The sequence below is a fragment of the Lytechinus pictus genome, chromosome 17 (genome assembly GCF_037042905.1).
Source record: "Lytechinus pictus isolate F3 Inbred chromosome 17, Lp3.0, whole genome shotgun sequence".
In the NCBI taxonomy this organism is placed as follows: Eukaryota; Metazoa; Echinodermata; class Echinoidea; order Temnopleuroida; family Toxopneustidae; genus Lytechinus; species Lytechinus pictus.
In genome coordinates, this window is record NC_087261.1 from 23,477,182 (window position 1) to 23,489,444 (window position 12,263).

Below are 12,263 nucleotides of genomic sequence, written 5' to 3' on the forward strand. Positions count from 1 at the left end.
GAGACCTCACTCTCAAGTGCAGACACTGAAATAAGCGACCCTAGCCTTCTATCAGAAACAAGTGCCTCACAAGCCGTAGAAGGGGTTACCGCACCAACAGAAACGGATAGACTAAGCCCCCAGCCGTTAGATCTCAAGAAAGGTAATATTTTGTTTTAACAGATAAATAGAATGAGAAGGAGAAAGAGAAGAAGATTATAAACCGAATAATAATTGTCCAATAATAATGATAATGATAAAAATATAATTATAATAATGTTATTGGTAGTAAAAATAATAATGATGATGATAATGATAATAATGATAATGATAACACTATAATGATAATAATAATAATAATAATAATTATAATAATAATAATAACAATAATAATAACAATAATGATAATAATAATAGTAATAATAATGACAATAATAATAAAAATAATGAAAAATAATAATAATGATAATAATAATAATAAGAATAGTAATAATGATAATAACTTCATCATGAAGACAATAGTGATAGTAAAAGCAATGCTACTATAGTTGAAGGAAAGCAATATCACCTTTGTAGCATACTATATTTCGTCCGTCGGAAAATTGTGAAAAATACCCGGGGGCACTTCCATTGATGAGTGGATACCATGCATGCGTGATCATGGGGTTTCGAAAAGCACCCTAAACAAGTATTTTCCATGTTCTGAAAATGCACCCCTTAGTTTTCCTAGCGAAATATATACCCCTTTTTCATTATTTTAGTGTTTTTGACAACGTGCCCTATCTTGAAAAAGAGATCCTTTTTACGTGTTTTTTTTTTGGTCACGCATGGTATCCAATCGTCAGTGGAAGGGGGGGGGGGGAATACTCGTCAAATATAATATGGTTACATTGCTTCTCAATGATCGTGTTTTTTAATAGAACCGATCACGTACAATAAATCACGGTGACCAATAAACAATAAAGTTGCATATTGCCAATTTTTTGATAATATGTGATAGGCATACTGAAAATCTAGTCTGATTTATTTTTACACCTTGTAGAATGTGTACCTCGTAGTGAAATATATAGTGCCCCAAGTACCCCACTGCTTGTCGGGGCGCCCCGCTACAAACTTTGGCTCAGTATCCAGTCTTCCAGGGTCGGACAGGTCTGCACCCCTCGATTACCCCTGGGATGCCTCAGCGCACCCCTTATGTTGCCTCAGTGTGCCTCCCGACACTCCGTGTTAAGCATCTTAGTTACCCTTTTCACGGCTGACAGCACCCATATTGGCAATTACATGAAGGGGTACTCTTATTAGGGTCCGAGGAAGGTTATAAAATTATGGATAGATTCTCTTTTCAATTATTTCATTACATGTTTGCCCTCGTCTCCTCTCTCTCCATCTTGTTATCCAAGCGCCTCCTTTCCATCCCTGCCTCTCTACATTACGGTCGTGTTTTAAGCCAATAGTTTTGCTCATGATTGCATTGATACACATGAAATAACGATTATGAAATATTTCACTTTCATGTTTGTTTCCTCGTGACAATTTGAATACAGAAAAAGTTCACAACATCCGAAATTATGCCTGTCTAATGGGGTGTTGCAAGAAACTTGCGATCGATTGCAAATCTATTTTGGTCCCTAAATCAAACATATGTCTTGTAGTTAATTGCAAATTAGTGATTGATTGCTAATCTTCTCCTTGAAACAAGAAGTTCAATCTGACTTGCTACAGCTGACGTTGATCTATTAATTGTAAAATTGGAACAGAATATTTGCAATTGATCGCAAATATTTTCTTGCAACACCCCCTGAGAAATGTGTCAGTGGTTTGAAGCTCATGTTAGTTTAATCGGGTCATTTTAGTTTGCGAGCTCTCCCTGTCTCAATGGCAGTGGCGTAACGAGTCAAAGAATTTTAGGGGGTATGGCGTAATCAGGCAAAATTTATTTTTTTAAAGTTGCGAGCAAAGCGAGCGAGTAAACATTTCGACATTTTCATCACAAAAATAAAAAATTGTGATAGATTTTGACATAATCAGGAAATGATATCATATTTCACCCTTCTCTCTTTCCTTTCTCTTGTTTATTCTTTGTCATGAACAATTAGAGGGCAAGCCGCCCCCAATGTGTACGCCACTGCTCAATGATTTGAAGTTTATGTTATTTTGATGGGGCGAGTTTAGCTTGCAGCTCAAAGAGAAAGAAAGAAACAAACTCATAAACAGACAAAACGCCGTCCGCTATATGATCATATGACTTGATATAATTTTATAGCGTCTATATGTAAACAGCAAAAGCGTGAAGGGCCGTCGCGATGTCCTTTAAGCGCTAGTAAGCTACAATTGAGAAAGAGGGATCGAAAAAATATATCATAGTGCAATGGAGGGGCAAGGTACCGAACCCCCGCACCTTATGTTGAACCCCCTTATAGTTAGTGGAAGGGCAACGTACGTTTGATTGAGTCGTCACCGAGATAGTGTACCGTGTAATGCTATACACACGGCAGAATAAGATATCCTTCTATATTTATTCTCACAACAAAACCCTTCTGGAGTTAGATTATCCAGTGTTGCTGTTGAGATTTGAGGAAATCAAACGAGGAGGTTTCTTTCGTACCGAGCTCAGTTTCCTGGTGTTAAAGGCCAAGTTTACTCCTAACAAGTAATTAATTTGCTTAAAAACAAAACAAACCAACACAAAAGAGCATAAAATACGGAAAAGTATTATATGAAACTGATGTTATTTAAGATAGTTGTTGCATTTAGAATATATGTACCTTGCCTTTTTAAAGAGAGTTATCTACACAGTTGGTCGGTAAATTGGTCGTAATCAATGCATATATACGTTTTGGATAAAAACAGGTGAAATATTTACGTTTAATATGAAATATGTTGGCCATCGTTTATAATAAGATTATTTGGAACCTATCTTATCTGTAAATAGGCTTGGAATCAGAATCAGGGGCCGATCCAGGATATTTATCCCAAAGTGTTTGGGAGGAGGAGGGGGGGGGGGGGTGTTCAGAAAAAAAAACAACGAAAGACTCCCCGACTGAAGATTTATGTCATGAAGAAGTTGATAAGAAACATAACAAAACAAAACGAAAAAAAGAAAGAAAGAAAATGTTTACTTTCATACTGCGTGTCCCCGACTAAATTATTCATGACTCTCGAATCTCAAAGGGGGGGGGGGGGGAGGGGGAATGGCCGGATATGCGCCCCCCCCCTTCCCGGATCCGCCACCGGTACGAACGTTGTAAAGATTTTTAAAGGCGTGACTGTAGCATAGCGGAAAAGGGAAAGTCAGGCTCTACTTTATATATAGATTTCCATGTTTGTAAAAGTTCTGTCTGTGTTATAGATTTCACATTGAATATGAGAGACACTTGGTATTGTTCTTATTTAACAATACAGACACAGTGATCTGTCTGTTTTAAAAAATGATAATCACTTTCACGTTCCTTCAATTAGTTTATGATTAAATGCTCAGATGAATTTAGTGGGATTGCTATATTTAGAATGTAAAGAGATTATCCAACTTTCCTTCATGAACTATTTTAGCACGGCGTCGACTGAGCGGTAGATATCAATATTTAAAAAAAAAAAAAAAAATGATTGATATATGCAATCTCAAATGAATAGATTCTATGCGTCAAAATAACACACTTTTTTTCTCTTCTTTTTGTCAAATAATTATTCATTTTTTAATAGAATTCCTACAAAGCTCCCCTCTGATTAGGTACAAAAATAATATTATTCAAATTTGGAAATTTAGTGTATGATGGTCTGGGGTTCTATTCCCGGCACGACACCAATGCTCTTGAGCAATGCATAGCAAATGGGGGGGGGGGGGGGGTCTAAATAGCTGTGAGCGAGCGAGGCTAGCGAGCAAAATCTTTGTCATCTTTCAATACAAGAATCTAATTCTGTGATAGATTCTCATACAATGTTCATAAAAAGTATTAAATTGCACCCTTTCCCTTCTCTTTCTTTCCCCCTCCCTTCCTGTTATTTTCTTGATTTTGAAGATTTTGGAAGCTTCGCGGCCCCTAGCCCCCCCCCCCCCCCCATCTGTACGCCAGTGTTTTGAATACATTGCTTTTTTATTATAACGTCAAATAATTCAAAATGCTAATGCGTTATTGATAACAGCGTTTGCACTGTTTAAACCAACAGCAGCACACTGCAAAAACCGTGGTGTTGATTTAACACCAGTCCGGAATCTATATATGTCCACACCAGAGAAGTGTTAAACAACACCAGTTTCGTTTTGGTCTAACACCAGATAGGTGTTTATACAACACCAATTAGTATTAAAGTGATTGGTTAACATTGGTTTGACTTTAAAAAAATCTGAGCTAGAAGGTCACACTTGTCACCTGTGTCTGTGATATGTTACAAAAATGAAGCCCAGAAAAAATTGCGTTTGAAAATAATTATTTAGTGCTTCAAAAATTGAAATATAAAGTGACCGAAAACACCATCTTAATTTCATCCCATACACTTATGTGTACTATTTAGGCGTCTATAAGATGCCTATTTACAAAATCGGGGTTTGCCTTGTAGTTTTAGCTTTTCATTCTCAATAATGGTTGTTTTCAGGGTTTATTAGTTCTAATACATGCACTTTTATACATGTTTCATCTTGGTTTGAGAATTTTTTTAATCGGCTGCTCACAAAGTTAAACAATACCTTTAAAGCAGAATCGGTTTGATTCCAAACTGGTGTTGTTTCAATACTTCTCTGGTGTGGACATATATAAAGTCCGTGTTGGTGTTAAATCAACACCGGAGTTTTTGCAGTGCAGTGTATTACAAATGGATTAGAACGGGGTATCGTTTCCCCGATGTTTCACTCATCAATATTTTTCTTGAATATGTTACAATTGGGATCGGCAACAACATCCTTTTTAATCACATGACTTATCATACGACACACAGGGGAAATCATGAAGGAGACCGGAAGCCAGGGGACCCACACCCCAGATGAACACGGGAGATCTTCAGCAGAGCCCGACACACAAGCCAAGACAGACTCAGCGTCCAAACAATCGATAGCGAGGGCACCCCCGGATGTGACTGCGCCAAGCCAAATTTTCGGGGTAATGTCCATGTACCTTTCTTGCGATTTGAATAGTTTTTTTTTCTTCTCCTTCCGTTCGTATTCCTGATATTTTTTCTAATATACACGCTTATAATTCTTTTAGTTTGTTATTATTGAAATTTGTCATTTGTTCTCCTTTTTTCCAATTAAGATAGTTTATTGCTTGATTTGTTATTTGTCTATATGTTATTCGATTTTCAACCTTCTAGTTTTAGGGTAATGCAAGAGTCACGTGTAATTGTAAACAATGGTTCATTCTTTTGAGTTCTCAAAACGAAAGACCGGCTAAGGAATGGACAACTCATCAATTCATATTACCAGTGATTACAGAGCGACAAATTACAATCCATAATTAAAAATGAATTTCACTTCTGTTATTATCAATCTAAGTTTGACCATGGACCCGCTACTCTAGTTGGTCCATGGTTTGAATTTGATATTCATTAGCCTTCAAAAAGGGCTTGTGTGGTTTCATAAATAGGTAATTTTTACATATTATACGAACGTCTGGGAAATATAAATTGGTATGTCACCATATGAAGCTGTTTATCGGGGTTTACTCTGAATGTGGTTCGTTATTAATTTTGCCAAAAAAAAAAAAATCATTTGCAATAAAGGCTTCTTTTTTCTCATCCTCATCATCTTCTTCTGATTCTCTCTCCTCCCCTGCCTTTCGGCTTCTTATCAATAAATACAATTTTTTTAAAAATTATTCCCGTCACTTTTGTTTATGCTTGGTTTATTTTGCTGACATTGTACCAGTTCAGGCCTTTCTTTTACCTATCCATGCATTCCACGCCGCTTCTAAGCCACCACCACCTTCATCATCATCACCACCACCATCATCATCATCGTCATCATCATCATCATCATCGTCATCATCATCATCATCATCATCATCATCATCATCATCATCATTACATCATCACCATCATCATCATCACCATCATCATCATGGCCATCATCATCATCATCCTCCTCATCATCATCACCTTCACCATCAGCATTGCATCATCATCACCACCACCACCACCACCATCATCATCATCATCATCACCATCATCGTCATCATCATCCTCCTCCTCCTCATCATCACCTTCACCATCAGCATTACATCATCATCATCATCACCACCACCACCACCACCACCACCATCATCATAATTATCATCCACCACCACCACGACTACCTTCCCCTTTCATCTCTTCACAACCCTACTCCTTCATACTGATGACGTGATCAGACATCGGGCACATTATGAATATCAATCTTGAATATTGTCTTTATTAACTTTTTTTTCCAGCCGGCAGCAAACGGGTACGGGTACAGCCTTTTAGCGGCAGCCGCTGCCGCTGCAGCATCCGGGGAGTCGAGTCGAGAGACTCCCGAAGACCTCACTGTCAAAGACGAAGACGACGATGACGACGGCGACGATGACAGCGATAAGATGGGAGAGACGGCCCCCGGTGTCGACCCCGAGAGGCTGAAGGCATTTAATGTAAGTGTCCCAGACAATAACCATTTTGCCCGCGCTATCAAGTAAATATTTTCTCAAAGCCGAGCTAAAACGTCAGCGCCCAGCGTACAGGGTCACTTTTTTGCATACTCTTTAGAGAATGTCAATTTTCTTGATAACATGATTTTTACTTACCCCCCCCCCCCACCACCACCACCACTGGAAACCTCTTTCTGTACCGAAAGTTTTACAAGTTCATGGTACCAGCAGCCAGCACCAGAAAAGGAATGGGTAGACGTGTGGCAGCTATTTCCGTGTATTAATTCTTACACCATGTCTCCCATGAATACCGTAATGTATCTCCCATTTCTATATATAACGAACGGTAGATAATTATTATAACTCACGAGATTATGGTGTTTTTCTGAGGATAGTTGCCCTAAACTTTGGGAGGGGCCGGGTTACCAATTGATCTTACTTTTTCACACTTTCGAGATCTCCTTTTTATTCTCATTTGGTTTATCTTCTCATTATTCAAAATACAGTAAGGTCTATAACGTCTGCTCAATAGGCTCCACTCTTAGAGGGGGAAAAATGGTTTATAATTGGTATATTCTTCAATGCTGTACTTTCATGACTTTGGACACCTTCTACAGGTTCAATACCGCAACTTTCTGGTTGAAAATGTGTAATGTTTTAATGCAAAAATAAATAAATGTATAGATTAATATAACAGAAGTGAATACAATATCGGTATTGATGTTAAGGAGAAAGTAGTTGATGTGGATTTCGACAAGGGTATGTTGAGAAAAAGCAAAAAGTCAAATTTGTTGTAGGTCCAAGGTAGATTTAACAAAAATGAAGTAAAGCTTGCAAGTTTTCTAGAAAACTTGCTGATTTCACAAGAATTACTCTGCTTTCCCCACAAAATTAAATTAAATTGAAATTAAAAATTATTTACAAGCAATTGCAAATTTCTATTGAAATTTTACAACTGATACATCAATTTCAAGCACAACATATTATATTACAGTCCTTGTTGAAAGAGCATAGCAGTAATAAATTGCAAAATAATGTAAATTAATTGCAAGACAAATGATGATTTGGGCATTAAAAATAGATTTGTATAACTTATCGCAATTCTTTGCAAAGCCCCATAAATAATTGTTTAGGGAAAGGGAGGCATAGTGCTGCTTTGCAGCGATCTTCCTCCCTTTTATTTCCTTACTGACTTGCACCTACTGAGTGATGGCGATGGAGGGAATGGAGGGGGGGGGGGTTAGACAAGGGGAAGAGGAAGGGTCTGCGATACTTATCCATTCATTATAGATATCTCACATTGTAGTTATGACCAAAAATAGTTTTGATGTTTTGTTCAAGGTAAGCATGGTAAGAGGGTACGTGATCGGGTCTCACTTCCTTGTTCATGAGATCCAGGATTATATTATATCGCACTCGCTATAGCAAGAAAAGGAGGGAAAGTTCACTTATGTTATGCGATCCTTTTCTTTGATTCACACGCTATTTGATTTAACTTCATTACATATCCGACTTTCATATTTTGTTGTATTATTGTTGTGTGCTTTTATGGGGGTTTCTCCCTTCTCTCCTTCTTCCTCCTCTTTTTTACTCTTCCACTTTTTTTCTTCCTCTTCTTCTCCTTCCTCTTTTTCTTTTTCCTCCTCTTTTTCTTTTTCCTCCTCTTTTTCTTTTGTTCTTCTTCTTCCGTCTCCTCCTCTTCTTCTCTTTCTTCTTCTCCTTCTTCCTCCTCTTCTTCTGCTTCTTCTTTTTTCATTATTTCATATCATTATTATTATTTAATTTTAATTCTTCTTTGATTTCTTTCCACATGCTTACTAGACTACATGGCGCATTAATTTTCCGAGATTGTTCATATTTAGACACAGCAGTAAAACACAAAGGGCTGACACGTTTAAGCCTCTGTTTCATTTTCTGTTAGGAAATGACGACATAATGAGAATACCTAAAGCTGCCCGGGTCTTCATACTGAAAGTCCTATTCATAATTATCTCCTTTATTGTTGAAACGTTAACCTGTATGTTCCTCCCGTCTTTTCAATCAAAATATCTTTCCATTGTTTAATTTTTCTCTGGATACATACATCAGACATCCGGTGTAATAATTTGCAGTGCTTAGAAACATTGCATTAAGGACAGCAGTTAGTGTAATTACTGATGAGGCCACCCTGATGAAAAAAACTAGAAATAAAAATAAAATAAATAAATGAAAAGATAAGCGTTATGTAAATGTTCCATTTACTATCATAATCAGGAAAGCAAACAAATCAATATACACATTTATTTTTTCCCTAATCATTTGCAATATTCTCTAAATATGTAAACGTGCAAAGCTCGTGCAATCCCCTATATCTGACCTAGCACCACCAAACGTTCGCACCTTGTCTATTCAACTCTTGTATTTGAACTTGATAATTATCAATACTTTTTTTAATGGGATTGTGGAAATTTTGAAGAGGAAATACTCTTAACTTGGTGTGGTGGTTATAGCGTGGTGTTCGCTTTGGTAATTTACCCTTTACGGTTATCGTGAATCGGGGTTGCATATGGCTACACAACTGCCACTTCCTTGTTTCGATATATGTTCAAGTGGTTACTTTTGGCACAGATAGGTGCAGTCAGAGAGAGAGAGAGAGAGAGAAAGAAAGAAAGAAATAGGGGGGGGGGGGTAAAAGAGTGGGAGGGGAGGGGGGAGAAAGAGAGATAGGTGAAAAGGGAGGAAGTGGCGTTGATCATGATTGCCTTAGAACAATAACTACTTTCAATGCAATTTTTGGCACGTGTATGAGGAAAAATACAAATAAGCCTTACGCCTCATGTCCGGTTTAAAATATCCATCGTACATGTAGCTCTTCAAACCAAGTGCTATTTAGTTCTATCAATTTAGTTTGTGTTATTCTAATTTGGTAAGTATCATATTTAAAAGAACGCTTTTAACATCACAACTGAGTCAGAGGTATCATTTTACAAAGAATGTTTCATCTTACTGTTGGGATTTTAAACGAAAATCATATGAGAAATACAGCATGTTTTTTAATCTTTTCCCCCGTGTGTATGTTTTTGGTTTCCCCATCGCAGATGTTCGTCAGATTATTCGTAGACGAGAACCTCGACCGAATGGTTCCGATCTCCAAACAGCCCAAAGAAAAGATACAAGCCATCATTGAAGCCTGCTACCGACAGTTTCCGGAGTTCCACGAAAGAGCCCGAAAGAGAATCCGAACCTACCTCAAAAGCTGTCGACGGATGAAACGGCAACGGGACCAAAATGGGCTGGACTCGGTATGTATATTATACCAGGAGCAGCTACAGGGGTAGGGGGGCATAGGGGTGGTCTGGTCATTGTATCTTTCGTTTGAAAAAAAAAATCAAAATAGAGAAGTAAAAGAGGTAGTTCCTTCTTTCTTTCTTCCTTTCTTTTTTTCTCTCTTTTTCTTTCCTTTCTTTCTTTCTTTCTTCCTTCCTTCCTTCTTTCTCCCATCCTTCCTTCCTTGCTTTCTTTCTTTCTTCTCCCCCTCCCCCCTTTGGCACCCTTTTTACATTCTTTACTTGCATCCTCCTATATTCCCCACTTTTCTTCAGCTCTTCCCCCTCTCTCTCCAACTCTCTATCTTGCTCTTTCAAAAATTCATTCACTTTCAAAATTTCTGAAACATGTGGGAAATCACTATACATATTGTTCTATAAATCATCAAACAACACTGTACTCTCATAAATTGTTTATTATTTTGTTAATTTGTGAACCTGTCAACTGTTGGTTGAAATAAATTTATTTGTAAATTCAATTGGGATTATTTCAGTCAACAGGTGGTAAGTTTGTATTCAAACCAATTTTGAGTTTTTTCTATATTTATTTTAAAGTATGGGAAAAGGATATGTGATATATACAAGAAGGGGAATATCCACAGTTAAACAATTTTAACAGTAAGTTTCCTCCACAATTCCCCTTTCTTATATGCAGTCGTTGCGGCCCACTCCGCCCCATCTCACGTCAGCACGAGCCGAGCACATTCTAGCCGCCGCGTGTGAGAGTGAAAGTGAAAACGCAAAGAGGCTAAGAATGGAACTCATGCAGGCTGGCCACACAGTAACTTCCGTTACTACGGTAAGCATTATACTTATATTATATACATAGTGTTATATAAATAAATAAATATACATATATATATTTCTCTACATCTGTGTTTAAGGCAAATTTTTTTGTCTTCTTTCAATGTTCGTAATGCGCCTTAACGCCCTCTACCTTCGTCTTAACGTCTATATGTGTATTATGACGGAATAAACCCTGGCCATTCTTAGACTTTGCCCTTTCGTAGGATGTAGGCATATATGTATATATATATATATATATATATATATATATATATATATATATATATATACATCCTAATTACAGGATTGGCTGAAACCTATCACATGATCAGAAATTTACATTAGCTAACAGCTAAATAATTCAGTACTGCATACAGTATCATTGTAATTGATAGCAAATGAGACATACACATTAGTTTTGACATTTATCAACGCTTATCCTTATTGATTTTAAAATTTAAGTTCAGTAATTAATTCCCTTGAACCTTCAGTGTGCTTGTGTTGGCAATTTCCTTGGGGGTGATCTTCTTGTGTGAATCTGTAGAGTTCCTGGCATATATGTCAATTTTTTTTTGTGTAAAAAAGAGGGTGTAGAAAGCAAAGACCTAGTTTTGTTTCACTGTGGGTCTTGCCTCCAATTCTCAGTCTAATGCCTTTGAAACAATAGAAAACAACATAATAAACAATTTTGTTTCTCTGTGTTTTGTTTGGTACAGAGTGAATCAGTACGAGTAGAGACTCAACATCGGGCGACGCCCCCTCACACCACCCCCATTCCCTCTAGTCGGGTAGCGACGTACTCAGATGAGCCCCCTGCGAAGCTGACTGCCCGCCCCACAGCAGACTACCGCTTCAACGGAGTCGGAACGCATGATCCATACTACGCTAGTATCGCACCACATCACACGGCAAACGTGCTGCAAGCAACACAACATGCTCAACTAACAAATGGTAAAAAAAAAAAAAATCATCTTCATGAAGGCCATTATTTTTGTAGAAGTGTTGTGGTACAGTAGACTTTGATCTGGAAGGTTCAGGGTTCAAATTTCTAGTTGTAGACAGCAGAATTCTGTCTGTTGTAGGAGTTTTTAACCATTATTATTATTATTTTTATTACTATAATTTCTTTCTTTCTTTTTTTAAATATATATATATATATATATATATTTTTTTTTTTTTGGGGGGGATACTCCTACACATATTGCTAGCCATCTCGCACACAGTGTGTGGGACCTATTCCCTACATGCAATTAGCATATCACCACCCCAGCCCCCCCCCCTGGGTTTTGACCAAAAGCTTTCAGTCTAATCCCACCACAGCACTTGCATTCTTATTTGTACAGTATCTCGAGTTCCAATAATGTTTATTACATAATTGTAAGGTCAGTAAAGAACTCATTATTGATGGTGGCACCCTCAGACAATAACAAAAAACAAAATATCTTGATGAATAACTGACAATTTGGATTACAAAGCTCCAGTCATTCCTGTCTGAATGTAGAAGATTGCAAATGTGAATGAACTATAAGCGGAATCTGTGATTTTTATTTTGAATCAAGGGGAGCGTTTTGTTTGCCTGACAAGATGTCAGATTATAGATATGACA

The 12,263-nt window shown here is 37.4% G+C and overlaps 1 protein-coding gene across 1 annotated transcript in view; it reads left to right on the forward strand.

Moving 5' to 3' along the window:
- Positions 1-12,263, forward strand: part of LOC129280074 (nucleolar protein 4-like) — an 18,542-nt gene continuing 6,279 nt past the window's right edge. The window contains exons 1-6 of the mRNA XM_064111804.1: positions 1-142; positions 4,909-5,069; positions 6,375-6,569; positions 9,644-9,847; positions 10,527-10,670; positions 11,374-11,608. Coding sequence (XP_063967874.1) covers positions 4,917-5,069; positions 6,375-6,569; positions 9,644-9,847; positions 10,527-10,670; positions 11,374-11,608 — 931 coding nt within the window. The 5' untranslated portion in view covers positions 1-142; positions 4,909-4,916. The remainder of the gene's footprint in view (positions 143-4,908; positions 5,070-6,374; positions 6,570-9,643; positions 9,848-10,526; positions 10,671-11,373; positions 11,609-12,263) is intronic.